Below are 23,124 nucleotides of genomic sequence, written 5' to 3' on the forward strand. Positions count from 1 at the left end.
AAATAAAATAAATAAAATAAATCCTTGTGGTATTAAAAAAAACATTGAAATTGCTTGGGATATGGGCCGTCAAAGGTCCTCAGGCATTTTTAAAAAGAAGAGTAAGTGTTAGATCCATCTGTAAGATAAGAAGACCTAAAATAAAATAATATTTAAAAACAAACAAACAAACCCTTTCCTCACCTGTGACTAGAGTCATACTATGTTTCTCCCCCTCCACCACCTGCTGTCCCATTTCCTAACCACGTTTTCTTGAGTTCTTTGTGCTTCTCGCCCTCTCCACGGGTGCTGTCACAGTTTAGGCCTTTGTCCTTTCTTGCTGAATCATCGTAGTTCTCTCCTCATGGCAGTCAGATCTCAATCCCGTGGTCCCTCCACACTCCCGCCACTGGGAGATGGTGGCACTGACATGGTCTCCCGGCTCCCCTGTGAACCACCTGCTGCACTCCCCTGAGCTCTGGGTCAGCGTTTGCTCCCGTGAGGATGATCTTATGGGCCAGCATGGTGTGCCCTACCTGACTCTCCAGCTTCGTCTCCCATCTCTGTGTCAGACCTGGCTTTGGTACCCCCAGCTTCCCTGAATTGCCTCAAGTTTGCCAAACACAACACCGTGGTTTTTATTTTCTTTCTTTCTTTTCTTCCCCCCCCACCCCCAGTATCTTAGCTTATGCTGCTGTCTTTCCATAGCATGCCCTCTCTGATTATGCAGGCTTGGCAAACACCCACTCAGTGTTCAGTTCTGGTGAAAAACCTTCAGTCAGACTGTTCATACCCTCTAGGTAGAAGACTCCCTCCTCCCTGTTCCCTCACTGCTCAGACAGACTCTCTTAGGGGCTTATCATGTCTTTATGCCCATGTTGCTTACCTATCTACCTTTCTCTCTGAGAACACAATGATTTTATTATGTTTATTTTTGTATTTCTAATATAAAACACAATCCACAGTAAATAATAACCCATAACAGAAGTCAGTGAGTATGAGAGTAACTGTGTCACATGAATACGAAGTGTGTCAGGCTGGCGGGTCCCTGGTGAGGATCCCAGCTCACTGTTGTGCTAGAATCACAACGTGGCTTAGCTTCCTCTTTATTATCAAGTACCTGATAGCCTTCCTGAAGTGATAGGTGGGTTATAGTTTTGTGTGTGTGGGGGGGGGTGGGTAATGCCTCTGAAAAGAAAGTCAGCTGTTAATAGTAGTGATGAAATAAGGACGAGCTCTAAGTAAAGTGAAGGTCTTAGAAATTTCTGATAAATTAAGATGATAAAGTTGTCTGCATGGGTATGTAACAAGAACAGATACACACAAAATGCAATAAATAAAAGTAAGAAAAGGCAATTCATGAATTGTTTCAGCAAGGACAGTGGTCAGGGCAACCATTTCTTATCAGACAAAAGAAATGTTGGGTGAAGGTTGAAAACAGTGATAAACATGTCCAGAAGCTGCTAGGGGCTGACGCACCATGATGAGAGGAAAGCAAGGTGTGTACAGACATTTCCCTACCCTGGCAGTTGAGGAAAAGCCTGAGAGTGGTTACTTTTTATTGTTTTTTGTGGGGAGAATTACTTCCATGAACATCTGAAGACTCATGGAAGTCTCAGGAGTGCCTCTTTCTCAAATGTCAAATGTCTACCATTTTCCCTGAGAAAACAGAGCTGACAACAGATGGCACTGTAATAATGTCTCATTTATCTCACAGGGTCTGGGAGTGAGATATTCCTTCTGAGCAGGGTTTTCTAACCAAAAACCACTGAAGCACCAAAATAGTTAAAAATTACTGTTGGGAGTAAAATCTTTCTCAGGCGTTTCTCTGTTTCTCTTCTTGAACAGAGTAAGGGGGCTCTGCTCTTACAGTGATGTCTTCAAAGATGATTTACATGGGTAGAGTGTTTTTATAGTCAGTGTCTCAGACATTTAAGTTAAAAGCAAACCATGTTCTGCCTCTCACCCTGCTGTCAGAAGGCCACTATGTACCTCTGCCAACATTTCTGCCTGTTCTAGATTTCTCTTTACCCATATACTCTTTTTTTTGTGGTTAGAAATTTTTTTCATGAAAATCCCCTCTTAAAATTTACTACTTTGAGTGCACTGTAGAGTCTGCATCTAGGGGATTGTTATTTAATAACTGTTACAATTGTGTGTCAGCGTAAAAGAAAGGTTCTAAGGGTGAGTGTGAAGACTATCTGTGGGTAAATGAGCCATACTGGTTTTTATGACTGACTTTCTGTTGTTTATTCTGACTTCTGTTTTTCATGCTTCTGCATCTTTGCCTTGCTCTGAGCAGTTCATGTTGTGTATGAGAAGTGACTCCTAGGGAGTAAATCCTTGCACAGGGTATGTTCCCGTCAGTCATTAAAGAGTTTTGTGGGGGCGCCTGGGTGGCTCAGTTGGTTAAGTGACTGCCTTTGGCTCAGGTCATGATCCTGGAGTCCTGGGATGGAGTCCCACATCGGGCTCCCGGCTCGGCAGGGAGTCTGCTTCTCCCACTGACCTCTCTCCTCTCCTGCTCTCTCTCTCTCTAATAAATAAATAAAATCTTTTAAAAAGAGAAAAGAAAAAGAGTTTCGTGAACACCGGCAGATCACAACTGACCTGTGACTCAGTGTGTTCACCTGTAAAGTAACAAGGCTGGACTAGATAGATGATCTCCAAAGTCCGTACAAGCTGAAAAGATAGTTCAGCAAAGAAAAGTTTACAATCTCGGGGCACCTGGGTGGCTCAGTGGGTTAAAGCCTCTGCCTTCGGCTCAGGTCATGATCCTAGAGTCCTGGGATCGAGCCCCACATCGGGCTCTCTGCTCATCAGGGAGCCTGCTTCCTCCTCTCTCTCTGCCTGCCTCTCTGCCTACTTGTGATCGCTCTGTCAAATAAATAAATAAAATTAAAAAAAAATAAAAATAAAAAAAAAATAATAAAAAAAAAGTTTACAATCTCTGAAAACCGGAGTGTCCGGAGGATTGAATGGCCAACTTTGGGTTATGAACGTCTTGGGAATCTTCCCAGAGGAGGAGATCAGCTTTGGAAGGGAAGACTGGTGGGGAAGAGTGTCTTGAGAAAGTTCAAGGCCTCTTCAGAGGAGAGAGAGGCCTCTTCAGTTATTGTGGTAAAGTATATGTAACATAATTTTTATGTTTTATAAATTTTACCATTTTAACTATTTTTTTAAGTACAATTCAGTGACATTAACCCGATTCACACTGTTGTGTAACCATCACACTACCCGTTTCTAGAACTTTTTCATCATGTCAGACTGAAACTCTGTGCCCATTAAATACCAACTCCCCAGTCCCTGCTCCCTCCACCCCAGGTAACCACATCTGGGGTCAGTGGTCTACTTTCTGTCTTTAGGAATTTGACTAGTCTAGCAACCACACAGTTTTTGTCCTTTTGTGTATGGCTTATTTCACATGGCACACGTCTTTAAGATTCATTCCTGTTGTGGCATGTGTCAGAATTTCCTTCCTTTTCAAGGTTGAGTAATAGTCCATTGTATGCATCTACCATTTTTCATCCATTCATCCTTTGTTGGGAGTTTTGGGTTTTGCCTTCTTTTGGTATTATAAACAATGTGGGTATGAAAATGTGTGTACAAGTATCTGATTGAGTCTCTGTTCTCATTTCTTTTGGGTACATACCCAGAGGAAGAACTGCTAGATCATGTGATAACTTTTTGAAGAATTGCCAAACCGTTTTCCATACCACACTTCTGCCGCATTGCAGGAAGTTTCCAGTTTCTCCAAGAGGAAGTGGAGTAGTTGTATATGCACATTATGAACCAACTTGACTGGAGCCCATCTTTCTTATGAGGCAGGGGCAAGGCCTACAGTTAGAATAATAGATTGAGGCCATAGTATGGAGAGTCTTGAAGGCCTGGCTGTGGTGTGTTGGTACTTTATTCTCTAGATGCTAAGGAGCTGGTGAGGGAAAAGCAGGATTAGAATGGTGCTGTCGGAAGGTGAAGGGCCAAAGGATATCCTTTGCAGGATGGATTGGGCCTTGGAAGTGGGACGTGGATTGGCAGGGGATTGTAGTTATCCTGCTGAGAGACTGGACCTAGGCTCTATGTGGAAAGGCAGAGATGATAGTGGAGACACTTCTGCAATCAGCAGGCAGCATTGGCCACAACCTGTGGACACTCAGATTGAGTGAGGGTAAGTCAGAGTGTGAGGGTAAGGAGTGGTACCTCCTTGACATTTGGCTTCTTGATTTCTGAGGTCCTAGGTGGATGACAAGATGTAGAGAGGGGGCCTGTGTCTGGTTAGTTCCTCGCCTGGTGAAGGAACAGACATTTGTAGCAGACCGTGGAGCTGTATCTTGGCTACCTGGGGGTGTCCCCACCTAGTGGGTCATCCCAGAGTAGCATAAGGTACCCTAGGATGCTTGCACAGGAAGCGGAAACACCAAACTCAAAGTAAACTTAGTGTCAATGGAGAGAAAGAGGGCAGTTAGGGTATCTAACCCAAAATCTAAGCTAGCTCCAAAGTTTTTATTTTGATCTTTAATTTACATAATGCCTAAAAATGATGTTATCCCGTGTAAAGCTGGTTTGCATTTGCTGGTGTGCATGCCAGCATTGGCTGAAAGGCCATTTCTTTCTCAGAAGGCTTCTGCCTGCCCCCTTTCTTTCAGGCTCTTTGTGTTTACACCACTGCAGATTTCCAGGAGGCACAGGGATCTGCAGAGGTGTCGTCCTTTGTGTTACAAGCAGACCAAGAGTGCCATTGTGCAGGTGTGGGAGGGAGTGCCTGCAGGTGTGGTGGGTGGATGGCTGGGTGTGGGTTTCAGTGGACACAAGTTGTAAGAGAGTTTTAAATAACTCACTTGAAGTGGCATTAAGAGATCTAAGTCAGATTTATAAGACATAATTAACTTAATTAGGTAGAGTATGGGGAAATATGCTAAAATGTTGATGCAATAACTATTTCGAGGCATGGGATGTGGAAGATGGTGAAAAAGCAGCCGATATTGTGGTGTGCAAGCTCGGCCTGGGCGCAGTGGCCTCCGCAGGGATTGATGCCACGACTGGAGACCACGACCACAGCTGCCGCCTGTCCCGGTGGGCTGACCACAGAGGCAGCTCCTCGGCATGCTTGCGAGGATCACCGTGTTGAGAATTCTCACATTCCCTGGGCTTTCTCTGAGTAGATGCCCATCTCTTCATATGGGTTTGTGTATCTTTCTACCTATATTTTCAAATCTGTGGATTCAGATTTTTAAAAGTTAATGATTCTTAGCCTGGTGCTGAGAAAGAAAATGACTCAGTTAAAAAAAACACTCTCCGGCCTACATAGTTTTTATCTGCCCATGAAACTGTCAGCAGCCTTTCCCACATTGACTGCTGTGTGGAGAAGGTTTGCTTGCTGACACCAGACACCAGGAGCTTGACAAGGCCCAGCCACCGGCCCCTGGCAGGCCGCTCTCCGCTGTGCAGCCTCTGTTAGCAGAAGCGACTCCTTCCTCCCTCATCCAGCCTTATTTGGACCCTGGAAGTTGGTGGTGTCCCCAGCTGCTGCAGACAGCGTGAGAGGTGGCCCAGAGCCTCTTTCCTCAGTGAGTACTAATTGCCCAAAAGAACTAACAGACTTCGAAGGGAACCACTTCCCATTTTCAATGAAGTCCTTTGAGCTTCCTAAGATGTGAACTTTCTTTTTTCTTCCATGAATGGCCCCCGCAGGGACTCTGAATTCTGTTCCAATATGAATGCAGCACAACCTTTTTTGGCTTCCGTGGTTCTGAGGGCCGTTGAGCAGTGGTTACCCCAGGGATCGACGGAGGCTTCAGAAGAGACCTCAGGCCTTGTCACTATGAGCTTGAGGCCTTGAATCACTGTGCTGGCTGCCAGTGCATTGCGCAGTTCAATTCTCGAGCCAGGCCCTTGGGACAGCTGTGAGGAACGAGACTGCCTTGTGAATCCACGGTACCAGACTCCTCCCTCGGGCTCCTGAAGGAGATCCAAACTCTGAAGAGGATCAGAGAGGCCGTGAAGCAGGCTGTGAGCATGAAATGCTCCTGTATGGTGCAGAGTGGAGCAGAGAGCCTGGCGGTGTTTGTGAAGGAGACCTGGAGTGCCCGCAGAAGCAGAAGGCGTGAGGAGGAGAGGAGTGCCGTGTGTTGGGGCCCTGAGAACTGTACCTCCCGTGGGCGGGCACTTCCCTGGAGATGCACTTTCGAAGCGACTCCAAGACAGGGGTGCTTGCCAGCTAATGTGGGGATCAGGAGGGGGGAAGAGGGTTGCAATAGAAAACATGGCAAGTCAGAGGTAAAAGATGAAGGAGCTTGTCTGGAGATTTGTTGGATTCTTCCAGGAGTTTTTTCTGACTGTAGAAAAGAACACCCACAATACCAGCGATAAGGGGAAGGCAGTGGGAACCTAGGCACTGGGAATTGTTTGCTTATTTGATATAAAATTTCTGTTGGGTTGGGCCCTTGGGAGGCTCATCCTGAGAGTTGGCAGGTCACAACTTCAACCTGACAGGCGTGACTGGCATTTCAGTACTGGTGACGTGTGGTGGAGCACAGTCTGGGGGGCCTTAAATAGATATCCCAGGTAGTCTGGCCTGGGAGCCCTGAGCTGTGCTGCTTCTCAGAGGTAGGTAGCGGTAGGAAGGACAATATGGAATTAAAGAAGACATGCACCTGCCACTGTGCTGGATATTTTATGTGTTGTGCCCTTTAACACTTCCAGAAGCTTCCAGAGGGCCACCCTGAAATTCCTCGAATGGGTCGCTATGGTCAGTCCATGTGAAATAGCTGTGATTTCTAAGAGATAATTTTAACATTCTTTTACAATTAAGTAAGTACAATAACTATAGTATTTATCTAATCGTACTGTAGGAAGTGTGGATAATAGCGGAAAAGGAAAAAAAAACAACTGCACAACCCCAGTCCTCATCGTAGCCAGTTTTATTTTGGCATATTTCCTTACCATCCTTTTTTGAATGCCTATGTACAATATAAATACAGTTTTGTATCCAACATTACAGACTTCTTTCTGTGTTTATAGGAAGTCTTCAAAACATGATTTTTTAAATTGATGGTATTTTGATTTTCTTTGAGGATTTTAAATGTGGGCTTTCTCATACTTATTACATGTAGAGATTTAATCTTAATGTTTTAAAAGGCATTTTGTGCTAGATCTCAGGTATTAAAAAAATACTCAGCAGCCACAGTTAATTTTTAACACTGTCTCTGTGTCTACATTGACAGGGATCTACCGCACAGAGAAGGATAAAGGCACTCTGTATGAGCTCACATTCAAAGGGGAGCAGAAGCACGAATTCAGACGACTCGTCTTGTTTCGACCGTTTGGCCCCATCATGAAAGTAAAACAAGAAAAGCTCAACATGGCCAACGCACTCATCAACGTTATCGTGCCACTGGCAAAGCGGGTAGACAAGTTCCGGCAGTTTATGCAGAATTTCAGGTTTGCTTGTTCGTACGTGCTTACCTTCCTCTGTGGAGCAGGCTTTAAAATACCGGTATCATTTCCCGCCATCTCCCTCGTTTCCCTAGGCCACGTACAAAGGCCCCTTTCTCTTCTTGTTCAGCTGTTTTCTTCATGTCAAGTTTACCATTTGCATTTGCCTTTCCCTAAAGCAATTAGAAAACTGCCAGGCAAGCAGGTTTACCTTCGGAAGGGGAAATTCTGAGGGGTGGCTTTTCATCAGGACCTGCAGAGATGACCTAATGCCTCCTGTGTCCAGGTCTAGCTTGAGTCTGGGCTCAGGTCTGGGGACGACACGGGCCACACTGTCTCATCAGTGGAATGAGGCTTCTACCAGACACTCGAAGGACGGGGGCCTGCAGCGCCTGGGATGGACTGAATCAGAATCCATTTTTTAATTCTAATCTATATCTCCTTAGAGATTAAATTTAGAATTATACCCAGAAGTTTCCAAGCACTCACTTTTGTAGCTACTCAGGAAGAGTAAGCAGGGATTGGTTTTTAGAGGCAGTAATGTAGTTTTTACATACGTGTCTTGAAGCTCTTTATTGTGCAGTGTTGGTTCTTGTAAGCTATCATGGCTAACATTCATATATTGGTTCACCTGTATTAGCTAACTTACCCAGCTAGCTTATTGGATAGATGAAAGTTATATGTGTCTAATGATAATTCTTGGAATATCTTATAAATAAACTTATTTTTATTTATTAATTTTTTAAAGATTTTATTTACTTGAGAGAGAGGGAGTGAGCATGAACGGTGGGGAGGGGCAGAAGGAGATGGAGAAGGAGCAGTTCCTTGGAGAAGGAGCAGTTCCTTATTTTTATTCATTTATTTATTTTTTTAGAGAGAGAGAAGGGGGAGGGGCAGAGGGAGAGGAAGAGAGAATCTTAAGCAGGCTCCATGTCTAGGGGGAGCCCAGTGGTGGGCTCCATCTCACAACCCTGACATCATTCAAGAGCCAGACCTTTAACCAACTGAGCCACCCAGGTGCCCCTCCAACTTACTTTTAATTTTTTATCATTAAATTCACATTATTAAAAGCCAGTAATCTTCTGTGTAAGGGTATGGTTGATACTTCTCAAAATTCTCGATAACGAATGCAGTCTTTTAAAAATTTTTACATTTGAAGGCTAACCCTTATCTAAATAAGTTTTATGGTCAGAATCCCATAGTCTTAAAAGAGGCCTTTGGAGGCCACCTGGTCGAGTCCTCCCTTAGTTCAGAATGCCTCCAGAGCATCCCCACCATTTGGTCCTCTGTGTAGCGTGTGTGTCTGTGTGTATGTGCACATGTGCGTATGTACGTGCACACGCTTCCATCCTCGGGCAGGCTGCTCTGAGTTGAGCAGCTCCCAGTAGGAAGCTCGCCATTATTTGGACCTGCCATCTGCCTTCCTGTGATTTCTACCCAGCGGGTCTAGTTCTAGTCTCTGAGGAAATGGCTGAACAAATCCATTTCCTCTTAGATATCAGAGACTTTCACATCTTTCAAGACAGCTGTCACAAGGCCCACTGTCTTTCTTTTCCAGGTTCAGGAGTTGTGCCTTCAGTAGTGCCACCATGCAGAGGGACGGTGGGCCGATCTTGTCATCTGTTCCTAATTTGTAGAGACCCCGTGGGCCCCATCCCCTGAGCGTTGGCAGTGCCCTCTGGCTCCAGTAGTGAAGTGAATGTGGAGCTTCGCTTCTGGCAGCCTTCCTTTGGTGTTTCTGTGCCCCCTGTCTTCTCCTTGGGACGTCAGAGGGCTGCCGGTTGATTCAGCATTATTTCCCGAGAAGGACTAAACCCGTGGTTGGTGCTAGACATTAAGTCCAGTCATTGCTTCCGGCGGCTGGTGTGCCCATTTCTAGGAAAAGTTGGTAATAAATTTCTCTGGCTGGGAAGCTGCCCAGAGCGTGCCAGGTGAAGGGCCCCGAGATCTGCGGCTGCCCATCCTCAAGGCCCATCACAGAGTGTGCTGGGCTTAGCAAGGCGGCATTCACACTAAAGCCACATCTGCCCCATTCTCTGTGTAGGACTCCAGGCCCGGAGCCGCAGGATTCTCTTGGTTATACAGGACCGGATCTGGCCTTCGTGTCACGAGGATTCCAAGTATTTAGCGGCAGGACTGAAACTAGGAGGGAAATATTGTTGAAAAAGGTAAAATGACTAGATTGCCAGTCTCCAGAATTGAGACAGGGAAATGAGTTATAATTCTAGTTAATGTTTTAAAAACAAATAAAATGCCCGCTGTGGCACAGAGGCAGGAGCAGGTGGGTGGGAAGGCTTAGGGCTTGGGGAGGATATTTGGAAGGCCTGTGTGTGCCAGACACTCAACCAGATGCTGGGGTAGGGAGATGAGTTGCTGGTGCCTGCTTCATGCGGACCAGAAGCCACTCAAAGGGAGCTAGGAGCTGCAGCAGAAATAGAGACAAGGGGCAGTGGGCCATGAGAAAGGCTTCCCAGGGCAGAGGAAGCTGAGTGGGGAGTTTGCTCTGTCCTCTAGGGGTTTCTGGATGTGTTAGGTCTCTGAAAAAAAATGAGATAAGGAAGGCTACTCAAACCTGAGAGTATTTGATTCTGTGTCAGAACTTAGGTATAGGTGCCATTTCAAATCAGCCAGCAGAGAACGGATTGTTCAGTGTATGGCTTTAGGACAACTAATCAAACATAGCAGAAAATATTTAATTCTTACTGCATACCAAAACTCTGGTATGTAAACGCTGGTCAGTTAAATATTTAAATAGAAGTAATACAAACATTAGAGTATTGGAAAAATATAAGGAGCTATTTATTAAATATTTAATGTCTTTATGAAATCCCTTCTATCATAAGATTAGCAGATTATTAACTCTGGCTGGATCTGAAGATGGCATTATGAGTGACTTGTTTTCTTCCCTTGAATTCTGTTTTATAAATTTTTGTGCCGTTACCATGTGTTTGATGTTTTGTTTAAAAATTCAACAAAATTTTTTTTTGGCTGTTATAATTTAAACATGGTTTTGGGGCACCGGGGTGGCTCAGTCCTTAAGGGTCTGCCTTTGCCTCAGGTCTTGATCCCAGGGTTCTGGGATCGAGTCCTACATCAGGCTCCCTGCTTGGCAGGAAGCCTGCTTCTCCCTCTTCCACTCCCCCTGCTTGTAGTCCCTCTCTCTCTGTCTCACTGTCAAATAAATAATAAACAAAAATCTTTAAAAAATGGATTTTTAGTTTGTAAAAGTGATATATAGCTATTATGAGATATTTAAATAATATAAAACACAAGTAATGAATTATTTAAAAATCCACTCCTGGCCCTGCCTCCCCAAATTAACCATTTTTAACATTGATTGAACTCTATTGTAGGTACTTTTATTTGCATATATACGGATAGAAGAATAACTTGTTAGCTAGAAATAATTTAATACAGCATGAGATGTGCTATATATTCTGTTTTTAATTAAAGAATTGCATTTTGCCTGACTCAATTTATAGAAGGGAATCCAAAGTATAAATTCAGAATCTGAGATATAATCTGAAGGAATTGCTGATCTTTAAGAAAGTGTTTCTCTGCTGTGAGAGATATTATTAGCTCTGAAGAGATCCCTCTAAAATTACTTTTTTTTTTTTTTTTGAGAGAGAGAGAATGGAGGAGATAGCAGAGGGAGAGTGAGAGAGAAAATCTTAAGCAGGCTCCACGCCCTCCATGGAGCCCCATGGGGGTATCGAGCTCACGACCCTGAGATCACCAACTGAGCCTAAACCAAGAGTTGGACGCTTAACCAACTGAGCCACGCAGGCACCACTGAGATCCCTCTAAAATTTAAAAAAGAGAGAAAAAAGATTTTGCAAAACAGAAAAGATTGGAATTATTATATATTTTTGTTGCATATTCTAACTTTAGAAGGGGTTGACTGAAAAATCACCATAAGTAGAGGAAATCAGCACAGTCCTACTTTCTCCCTTTCCTACATATCTTCTTCCAGTGCTGGCCATATGTTATTTTCACCTTGTCGGGGGTGGCAGCCTTTGTGTTCTGTTTTGCAGTCGCAGAGCCTGTGTGGACCCATCAGCAGCCCTCTGACAACAGCAGCTGCAGTCCCGAGGTCTTGGTTGGCTAGATTTCATGGGCGAGACATTTTTTCAAAAAGTGTCCTAAGTGCTGAGTGGAATGTCTACTTACGGTCATTTCAGTTTAAGGATAACTTGGTTGGACTTAAAATTCTTGGGACACACTTTCTTTCCTCTGGAGTTTGTAGACATTCTTTTGGCATCTGATGATCCCACAGAGAAATGTCGGGACAACTTTATTTCATCTCTCCTGAGAATGACTTACTTTTGTCCGAGTGCCTGAAGAATTCCTTCTTGATACTTGAATCATAATAGCTTCATGAGGATATGTCTCATCTCAGTGTTTTTTTCTAACTCAAGTTTTCCTGTACTTGAGTTTTGTCATTTTATGGATTTTTTTCATATCAGGAAAATTTTTTGGTGTTTAATTCTGTATTAGTTTCTATTTCTTAATACCTCTGTCTTTTAGCTGCTTTCACATAAGGCTTTCCTCGAGATGAGCAATTTGATTCTCAGATGCATCCATTCTGTCCCTCGCTATGTTTAATTTATTACTTTTGTGTGTTTGGGCTGCCACCTTATTTTCTCAGCACAGAATGCACCTTTTAATCTGTTGTTTTTATCGTTTCTTCTTTGAACTTTTTTTTATTGAATTCACATTTTTATTTAAGAAACTGTGAAACGCGTAAGATATTTTCTCCTGTTTGAATTGTATTTTCTTTTAGACTAGGTTTTTCATTTGCTTTTTGAACGCTATTGCTTTCTTGTGTCTCTCTTTCTTTCTTCCTTTAATTTTGATACTATTCTTGAAACATGGTTGCTGGGAGGTGGCCTTTCACCTTCCTCCTGCCTGGCATGCAGAGGGCCACCTGGACTGTTTGCTGTGACCATGTGGTGGGGGGCGGTTCTCCTTGGCTACCTCCCCGTCTTGATGGAGAACTATTTGAGTCCCTCTCCTGGCTGTATTCTGAGAGCAGGGTATTTATTTTTCTATTCACTTTATTTGTAGCCTCCAAGAACAGGGGGAGGAGAGAAAACTCAGTGGAGGCTTTGTGCGGCCTTTGTTGGAGGTTTCCAAATCCCGTGGCTCTTCTGTGTCCTGGGGTGGGTGTGAGCTATGCTAGGCTCACTCTGTCTAGTGGTGGATGGATCTTTGTCCTCAGGCGACGATGATTTGGCTCTCATAATGGGACCTCAAAGGGGCCTGGATCATCAGCCCCATGAGTTTCCTTCTTATCTCCACCTGTTGTCTTCAGTAGCTCTTTCCACTCCCATAAATCAGAAAGAGGAAAGAAGATAAAGTTTGCACCTTCTGTTTATGATTGGCTCTGTGTGTGTGTGTGTGTGTGTGTGTGTGTGTGTGGTGGAGGGTGTATAAAAGATGTTTCATCTGACTGTCAGCATCTCCCATCCCTTCTTTTTCTGCTTATAGGAAGGATCATGACTATAGTCCTCTTTTCCTTTGCTTTCTGCCCACCTCACCTTTTTTGCAGGGGTTAGTTCACAAAGTATGATGAAGATGGTCCTACTGTCCTTCTCTACTTTCCATGCGAGGTGGAGAGACCGTGTATGCCACTGTGGCTCTTCCTTCACAGAGATCCTGAATTGGGATTTGGGCCCCGTCCCTCCCTGGACCAGCTGTTACCCTTGGCCACCTTCTCCCCATCTGGCTGCCACTCCAGCTCTTCTGGAGAGAGTGGCTGGAGCCAGGAGCCAGGAGCCACAGGACAGGAACATCAAATCTTCAGTTTCTTCCACTGTCTTCTTGTCACCCGTATGGAGATTACGTCCCGTTCATTGGTCATTGATTAGTAGCGAGACTTGCCATTTGCCACTATTTTTGGTACAGGGTTTGCAAAGATCATTGTGAGATTAATGTATTTAAAACATTACTTTCCATGGCATGTCTTTTAAAATGTAGATACCCTTTGTTCTGACACCATTTGAATGAAGAATCTTGTACAAGTAGCTTTATATATCTGGCTTTACTATCTTCTGTAAAATCAAAGTGCTGGTCCAGATGGGTCCCCTTGTAGCTCTGACACTGGTTATTACCGATAGATTTAGGGTTTTGTTTTGTTTCTCACTTCAGCATCAGTTTGCTAACTATTCACCTAGAAAAGAGCCAGATGGCTAAGAATTATAAAAAAAGACGCCTTCGTAGACAGAAGAAATGGATATAGAACCCAGAATTCACCCAGAGAGAATGGCCCTTAGGGAAGACTGGGTCTGAGAAATCAGCTTACTTGAGGTGAAGGCCAGGCATCGGGTGCAACGAGCTGGGAACCAAAGACCAAGTTTGCATGTTGCAGAACTGTGTTGGGGATGGGCCTTCGGGACAAAATCATTCCTGGGTGCATGGAGCATATGGACTAAAATATTTATTCCCATTACTATTTTACCCTCATTATTATTTGAGTCATGTCAACTAATTCTAAAAACTATTTGTGTTTACAAAAATTACCAATTTAATAAAACCATTTTTATAGAGGTCATTAACAAAGACTGAATAACAATGCGGGATGGAAGATAGGTGTGCCTGGAACCCAGGACTAGGGGAAAGAGTTGCAGATTGTCAAAAATGCCGGCTCTGAACTTTCTGTCAGACAAAGGGACAAGGGGGAAGCTAAGTCTAGTTTACTTCAGCCCTCAGTAGTTAATGAAAAGATGGCTGCTATTTGTTGGGGGTGAAAAGCTTTCTCCTGGCACTAGACCCTAAAGGCCTTTATTGAAGAGGTGGTAAGTATTAAATGAGAGCTATTCCTGGGATTTACAAGAAATTACAAAGCTAAAGCTCCAGTATTGTCATCTCTTTGAGTAGAATGCAGCTGGAAGGAGCAACATGGACCACTCTGATCTGGCTACTGGGGCTGCTTTGTGGCGCCATTGTTCATGGAGATGAGATGGCTTCTTACTACGGCTGGTTGGTTCTCTGTTGCTGTTGTCATAGTCCTGGCCTGGGAGGGATCTTCACAGGCTCCAGGTGCTGTTTCCTGTCCCATGAATGCCCCACATGACTCCCTTGGGGTCTGGAGAACTCCATCATTAATGCCCCACGTGACTCCCTTGGAGTCTGGGGGACTTCATCGATAAGGACCCCTTATCGAAATAGAGGGAGTGTATCTAGGAGAACTTGCTTCACTTGTAGCCATGTTTTCACGTTTCCCCTTTGCCCAACAGTGTATTAACTTTAACTACCTCCTCCTGCTCTTCTCCTTCTTTTTTTTTTAAATCACCTGATTTGCCTTTGAAACTATTCTAGCATTTGCTTTGTGGCTCTTTAGTTTCTTTTGTCTTCTGGGTTATAGATCTCAAGCTGAGTTATTTCAAGGTGTAGTTTGTGATAGCAGGAAGAAACTCATAATAACAAAGCTATAGATTGTCTTTGTATCCTTATCTCTGAGCCTTTGGGGGGGGAGATTTTTATGCAAATGATTTTTTTATGATTTCTAAAAATCTTTCCCAGTTCAAGTTTGCTTGATTTTTATTTTGACTACTTCCAGCTGGTCTGAGAACCCTTTTTCATGTTGCTATGATTCTCCTCAGACTTTGGTAGTTAATTTTGTTTTAACGTACTTTCTTTCCCTCTTCTGACTCTTCTCTCATCCCTCTCAAAGCATTTATGATATTTTCAGGCAGTATCAGGGAAATTATTTACTTCAATTTTCTGTAGTGGTATTTTAATCCGTTTTCTGCCTAGAACTGTGAGGTTGTTTCTGGAGATTTCTGGATCTTTAAAAAACAATGAGTGTAGACTTTCCAGGCCAAAATGAGCCTTGAGGGTAGGGCTAGCTAAGCTGGTATAATTTAGAGTGTAACAGGAAGGCTTCTGGTCATCATAACATTGCTGATTGTGGTTGATAGGTCCCTTATCTTCTTTATTGTTCAGAAGGAAAACTAATGTAGTTTCCATTACGGTATCATCCTTCCTCCCACTTCCTCTGCCTCTCCTGCAGGCCCTTTCTCTCTTCATACACCAGTGTTGCACCCAGGAAAGTTTTACGGTTCATGTGTTGGAGAAGCTTTAATTTACAACATTCACCTTATTTGGAGAAAAGTTTCTATTTTGGGACCTAATTGAAGTTGTTTCTTATTTCATTTGAGCCACAGAATATGTGAAAACATCTACCCAAGAGTAGAAAATGGTCAGTAGGAAACAATTCCATTTGCTCTTCTGAAATGGGCAAATAAGAAAGTGGGTCCTGATTGCTTGGTTGAGACTCAAAAATAAGGCTTATTTCTTTAACACTGACCAGACTATTCAAAAAATGGAATCCAGGAATTGTGTATTAATGTAGCTTGGCATATGGGGTGGGGAGAAGACCCACCAAACCAAAAGAAGAATATTATTTTTTTAAAGCCAGATTTCAGGAAGCCCAGTTACTGTCTCTTCCCTCTTCAGGGTAGTACTTAGTCCTTTTTTCCAATGCCTTTTGGCTAAGCAGTTTCTTCCCGTTGGCTGTGCAGACCATAGGTAGCATTTGGAGACTAATGAACTGTTATGTATTTATTATCTCATTTGCACAGGACATAATTAAAGGTAAATCATAGATTTTCTTTTCATACTTGATATATTTGAGTAGAAAACTGACTTAGAAAAGAATAGTGATATAATTTCTTTGCACCTGTGCCTCCTGAACCAAGAAAACCCTTTCTCTCCTCCTCTCCACCTGCGTGGAGCCTGTCAGGACTCACCTTAAATTCCCCCTCTTCCTTGAGACCCCTTCTCCAGTCCCCAAAAGAAATTAATCACATTCTTCTCAGTCCCTTGGCTCCTTATACCTCCATACCATCCTGCCTCATACTCATTAGCCATCCCGCCTCACACTTGATAGCATCCCTTCCTTCCAAGACACTGGAAGGTCGCTGAGGCAGGTAGGGTGACCAGTTGTACCATTTTGCTTGGGACAGAGGCATTTGCCAGGACATAAGTGCTAAAACCTGGAGAATCCCAGGCACACCTGGGTGGTTGGTCCCCCTGCAAGGCACCATAAAAGATTACATTTTAAAATCTCATTCCACTGAGAATAGTGCATTGCACCACAAAGTCACTCAGTGAATATTCTTGAATCCCTGTTTCCACAGGCCACTTAGCCCGAGGTTTTAAAAACAACTACACCTAATTATATAAAAACTCAATTTTCCTTCTCTCTCTCTGTCACCTTCTGTGGTAAGATGTCCAGCCTCTTGTGCCCTCCCAGGCTTTCTGGGAATCTGCAGGGATGTTTCGCATATGCTCAAATACAATTGCAGCTTCCAGACCGTTCAGGCGTCGGCTCTGTGATCCCAGTGCACGGCTTCTGACAACAGCCAAAGTTGTTGACACTTGTTAATGCCACAGAGGTTGCTGGTGCAGCCACCACTGTGCCAACACTGCCACATTAATTCCCCAGGAGTCCTTGCTGGAGGACTCATAATCGTATTTTCTGTAAAGAGGGCCTTTTGGCATTTTCTGCAACTCCCATCTCTCTGTGGGACTTACCTGGGAGTCCACAGAAACCAGGTGGAGAGCAGGACAAATCCTGGGGACACACACTGTTTTCACAGCCGTGCACCCCTCTGACAACTCCTGTGTTCAACTGAAACTGCTTCTTCCTTACAAGAGTGGTTCTGACCAGGGGGGCTATTTAGTACTTTCTACCCTGGCATTTCGGTAAAATCTGGAGATGTTTTTCATTGTCACAACTGAGGTGGGGGCTTGGGGGTGCTACCAATGCCCTGTGGTTAGAGGCCAGAGATGCTGCTAGATGTCTTACAATGCACAGGACAGCTCCTTCCACAATAGGGAATTCTTTGGTCCAAAATGTCGATGGCGTGAGGTTGAGAAGCCCTAATTCAGGATGCATTTTTCTCCCTAGGAGTACAGCGCTTCCTCCAAATAGACCTTGGGTTCCCCTGTCCCTCTTTCCACCAGATTGTTCAGTCATATCTGACTGGTCCCAGCAAGCGTGCAAGTTGAACAGTCATTCCCGTGGCCAGTTTATGCTTGGAGTTTTGTTGAGGCTTCTTCCAGTCTCCTGTCCCACAGACCCATTCTGCTTTGTGGCTGAGTCCTGGACGGGTCAGACCAAAGCTGTGAGATTTCAGAAGTACAACCTTCATCCTGCTCAGGTCTTAAACACCAGGCTGGTCCTTAGGAAGGCTGGATTGCATGCCTGGCTCGGGCAGGTCACTGGAACTCCTTTCCTTATCACCGTACTGAGGGTGGAAATGATGATCAAGTAGTTCTCTCCGCAGTGCGTGGTTCAGATGGGTAACAGAACTCCAAGACCATGATGTGCTTTCAGCCCCTTGAGAAATAAAAATATAGCTGTACAGGTGACTGTGATACATGTTTTCTGATTGAAAATTTATCTTAATCAGTCCCTGTATACTTCTATGGCACAATATCCTCAGGGAGAAGGAACTGTTGTTTTCCAGAAAAAGAAAATGTCTTAAAAAGACAAGGTCTTCGGGCACCTGGTGGCTCAGTGGGTTGAAGCCTCTGCCTTCAGCTCAGGTCATGATCCCAGGGTCCTGGGATCGAGCCCCATATCGGGCTCTCTGCTCAGTGGGGAGCCTGCTTCCCCTCTCTCTCTGCCTGCCTCTCTGCCTACTTGTGATCTCTGTCAAATAAATTAAAAAAAAAAAAGGTCTTTGAGGGCTGCCTTTTTGTTCTGTTGATGTTTTCCTTTGCTGCACAAGAGCTTTTCATTTTGGTGTGGTCCCAATAGTTTCATTTTGCTTTTGTTTCCCTTGCCTCAGGAGACATATCTAGAAAAATATTTCTATGGTCAGTGTCAAAGAAATTACCACCTATGTTTTCTACTGGGAGTTTTATGGTTTTACGGTTTCAGGTCTCACATCCTCAGGTCTTTCATCCATTTTGAGTTTATTATTTTTTTTCAAAGATTTTATTTATCAAAGAGAGAGAGAGCGCGCGAGAGCACGTGCACAAGCAGGCAGAGTGGCAGGCAGAAGCGGAGAGAGAAGCAGGCTCCCTGCCGAGCAAGGAGTCTGATGCTGGACTCGATCCCAGGACCCTGGAATCATGACCTGAGCCCAAGGCGGTGGCTTAACCAACTGAGCCACCCAGGTGTCCCTTGAGTTTATTTTTATGTATGGTATAAGACAGTGGTCCAGTTTCATTCATCTGCCTGTTGCTGTCCAGTTTTCCCAACACCATTTGTTGAAGAGAGTGTCTTTTTTCCATTGGACATCCTTTCCTACTTGGTTGAAGATTAACTGACCGTGTAGCTGTAGGTTCATTCTGGGCTCTATTCTGTTTCAGTGAACCGTGTGTCTGTTTTTGTGCCAGGACCACACAGTTCTGATTACTACAGCTTTGAAGTATATCTTGAAATCTGGGACTGTTATACTTCTAGCTTTGTTATTCTTTCTCGAGATTGCTTTGGCTGTTTATGTGGTTCTATCCATATTTTAATATCATTTGTTCTAGTGCTGTGGAAAATGCTGCTGGTGTTTTGATAGGGATTGCATTAAATATATAGATTGCTTTGGGTAGTATGGACATTTTAAGAGTAGTGGTTCTTCCAATCAATGAGCATAGAATATCTCCATTTGTTTGTATCATGTTCCATTTATTTCATCAGTGTTTTATAGTTTTGGGAATACAGTTCTTTCACCATCTTGGTTAAGTTTATTCCTAGGTATTTAATTATTTTTGGTACAATTAGAAATGGGATTGTTAATATCTCTTTCTGCTGCTTCATAATATTAATATATAATATATGATAATATATAATATTATTACAGATTTCTGTATATTAACTTTGTATCCTGTAGCTTTACTGAATTCATTTATTAGAAGATATTTGTCAAAGACATAATTGATAAGGGGTTAATATCCAAAATATATAAGGAACTTTTGCAACTCAACACCAAACACCAACAACAACAACAACAAAAACAACAAATAACCTGACCCAAAAAAATGGGCAGAGGACCTGAATAGACATTTTTTCCAAAGAAGACATCCAGATGGACAGCAGACACCTGAAAAGATGTTCAGCATCACTCCTCATTAGGGAAATGCAAATCAAAAGCTCAATGATGTAATCACCTTACAACTGTCAGAATGACTAGAATAAAAAACACAAGAAACAGTAAGTATCAGTGAGGGTATGAAAAAAAGGAATCCTTGTGCACTGTTGGTGGGAATGCAAGCTGGTGCAGCCACTGTGGGAACAGTATGGAGGCTCCTCTGAAAGTTAAAAGTAGAATTAACCATATGACACGGTAATTCTGCTTCTGGGTATTAACCCAAAGAAAATGAAAACAATAATTCAAAAAGATATATGCACCCTTATGTTTATTGCAGTATGATTTATGATAGCCAAAAGATGGAAGCAACCAAATGTTCATCCAAAGGTGAATGGGTAAAGAAGATGAGGTATATTTATAAAATGGAATATCACTCAGCCATTAAAAAAAGAGTGAGATCTTGCCATTTGCAACAACACGGATGGACCTCAAGGGTATAATGCTAAGTGAAAATAAGTCAGAGAAAGACAAATACCCTATGATTTCACTCATATGTGGAAGAAACAAAAACAAATGAACAAAGAAAAATGAGACAAGCAAAAGAACCCCAGTGGACTCTTAAATACAGAGAATAAACTGGTGGTCACCAGAGGGGAGATTGGGGGAGATGCGGGAAATAGGTGGAAGGGATCAAGAGTACACTTATCGGGGCTCCTGGGTAGCTCATTCGGTTAAGTGTCTGCCTTCGGCTCAGGTCATGACCCCAGAATCCAGAGACTGAGTCCCACATCAGGCTTCCTGCTCAGCAGAGAGCCTGCTTCTCTCTCTGCCCCTTACCCCACTTGTGCTTGCGCTTTCTTTCTCTTTCTCTCTCCTGTCTCTCTCTCTCTAATTTTTTTTTTAAAGTACACTTACCATGATGAGCACTGAGTATTATACAGAATTGCTGAATCACTATGTTATTGTACACTTGAAATTAATACAACACTGTATGCTAACTATACTTCAATTGAAAAAAGAAGGAAAAAAAGACGAGGTCTTGGTGAAGAAGAAACAATTCTGAGGTTCTAGATCGAGACAGAAGAATGACCACTTAGGATTGTGGAGCTAATGTAATACAAAGCACCCATGTGAAATGCAGAGCTTTCCTGAAGGGTTCTTAGGAAGTCGCGGTGCCCTGAGATTCATTCCATGTGCCTCGCCACAGCTCTGCTGTGAGAGGAGCTCTCAGGGGCACCTAAGTTAGCTCGAAGGGTCCAGGCACACATAATCACACCCAAACACAGACATCTCAGTGTGCATAGTCACCCACATGCACACTCTTCTCCCATACACATTGTTCCAGGGCATGGAGTCTAGTAAGACTTGTTCGGAAAACTAAAAATCACAAGATCCATCTGACAGATTGGTGGTGGTGTTTCCATAGTTCTTGTTCTCCCTCCCTCGTGGGGCATTTGTTTATTGCGTCTCAGGGAGTTTTAGTTACGTGGAGTGGACCGAGAAGTTCTCAAGGGCAGAACAGTTGAGGTCTTGGAGAGAGCATCTGGCACATAGTATGTTGCTTGCATGGTTATTGTTTGTTGAAGGAAAGAAGGAAGAAATGAGCATGAGGAGTGGAACCGTGGAGCAGAACCTCAGAACCGAGTCTGCTTTGCCTTTTTGGGAAACCTCGGCTGGGGAATGATAGGTGAAGGTCCAAGGAATCTCTGTTTTAGTCCTTGAAAACAGAAAGTGCTTTGGATGGATTTTAAAATGCCAGCAAAGATGTTACTAGAAACACAAGAATGCTTTTTATCCAGGCTCAGCGGTGACCCTCTCCTGATTCTGGGATACATTTTTCCCCAACTACACGTGCAATTTTAAAGCACCATTTTTGGGTGCTCGGTGCTGTGTGTGTGCTTTTATCCTACCCTGGCAAAGGAAGTTAAAGCATTGTCTGGCAGGTTTGCAAAAGAGCTCTTTTATGGGCAGAGAATTTTGTTGTCAGTGGGTGATGGTTCCGTCTGCAAGGACTGGGTCTGTGAGGGGGCTCTCGGTTTGAAGCACATTGTCCCACGCTGGGCTTCTGTTCCTCGTCTCTTGTCTGTGTCTAAGTGCTACACCATCAGACTGAGTTTCAGAGTCCGCCATCAGACTGGATTTCAGAGGCAGCCCTTACCTTTCTTCCATGGGAGAGAAACAGATTCTCAGAACCAAGACAGGATGACTCTTGCATGCCTCTAGCCTCGGGTCAATATCATCTTCCCTGATAGTTATTAAATCTGGAATTCTCTTCTTCCTCCTCTCTTCTTCTCACCTTTCCATCCTTCAGGCCCTGGCCATTCCAGCTGATAGGATTTGCTGTGCTTTCTGAATTCTGTGTACTTGTTATCTGTGCCACAAGGTGTCACGATTTTATTTGAGCTCATTTTTTAAAATTTTTTTTAATTATTTGACAGGCAGAGATCACAAGGAGGCAGAGAGGCAGGCAGAGAGAGAGAGGGAAGCAGGCTTCCCGCTGAGCAGAGAATCCCATGTGGAACTTGATCCCAGGACCCCGAGATCACGATCCAAGCCGAAGGCAGCGGCTCAACCCACTGAGCCACCCAGGCACCCTATTTGAGCTCATTTTATTTCCCAAGTTTTTTGAGCACAGGAAACATATCTCCTACATCTTTGGATTTCTCCCAGCGACCCCAGCTAGGTCGTCTCTCCTTTTGGATGGCATTATAAAAAGCATTGAATAAATGGGCCTCTGCGGTTAGAGCTCAGGGACTTGCGGAAAGTGGTGGTGTGTTTTCTCAGAAGTTAAGCAAAATAATGAATGGAGAAACAAAAGGAATAAAAAAAGGAAGGACATGCAAAATATCAAAATATCACAAAATGTCACCCCACCAGTAGAATCTTTCATTAACTTGCTTCTAGAAAACTTCTGTTTAAACTGTGCACACACACACACGTATATACACATGTGCACACACAAACACATATGTACACGCACATATATTTACATACATACACACATATCTATACAGAATTTACGTACATATTACACGTGTATATGTGGTAAACCCTCAGCAGAATATCTTACCAGATTAGCTTAGGTGTTACCATTAGAGCATGGGACATGGACAAATAAATCAGCTTTGTTGGAGAAAGCGGGTCTGGCCCAGTCCAGAGCTGGAGGCCTGTCCCTTAGAGGGCTGTCGGGGCCCTAGAGCATGTGGGACAATCAGTCACAGAGAGGAATAAAGGGGAAGCCGTGAAGGTGATTGTGTCTGCATGGGAAGGGTGAGAAAGCCTAACTGGGCTTCTGCCTGGTCATTCCCTTTGTTGTTAAGAAGGGTTTGGGGAGCCCTACATGAAAGAATGTCTTTTTTGCCTTTGTTCATTCAGCCTTTGAGACTGTTTGTGTTTGGCACACAGGAAAAGTCACACACAAGGATTCTAGTCTCACCCTCCCTGGACTTTAGCTTTCTTATCTGTCAAATGGAGTTTATGTCTTCTGTCCTTCATAGACTCCTTCTGGCAAAGAGGGGAAGGACCCAGTGCCGGTCCCATGACACGAGGTGGCCCCATGGGCTAAGCCTGTGGTGGTTTGGACCGTGGCCTTGTGCATCTGAGTTTTCATTCACCAGATCTGCATATTTACATTTCATTGTTTTCTTGGGAGGATAAAGACAAATGTAGG

The 23,124-nt window shown here is 43.7% G+C and overlaps 1 protein-coding gene across 5 annotated transcripts in view; it reads left to right on the plus strand.

Annotated features, from left to right (window-relative positions):
• CSGALNACT1 (chondroitin sulfate N-acetylgalactosaminyltransferase 1) overlaps nucleotides 1-23,124 on the plus strand; it is a 324,526-nt gene that overhangs the window by 272,392 nt on the left and 29,010 nt on the right. For 4 of the 5 annotated variants that reach the window (XM_032838030.1, XM_032838031.1, XM_032838034.1 and 1 more), the window contains one exon: nucleotides 7,203-7,419. In XM_032838030.1, the coding sequence (XP_032693921.1) occupies nucleotides 7,203-7,419 (217 nt within the window). Of the gene's footprint in view, nucleotides 1-7,202; nucleotides 7,432-23,124 lie in introns of all 5 variants that reach the window. The other variant, XM_032838035.1, reaches the window with a different exon arrangement.

This window comes from Lontra canadensis, unplaced genomic scaffold (genome assembly GCF_010015895.1).
Source record: "Lontra canadensis isolate GAN:19392208 unplaced genomic scaffold, GSC_riverotter_1.0 scaffold101, whole genome shotgun sequence".
NCBI lineage: Eukaryota > Metazoa > Chordata > Mammalia > Carnivora > Mustelidae > Lontra > Lontra canadensis.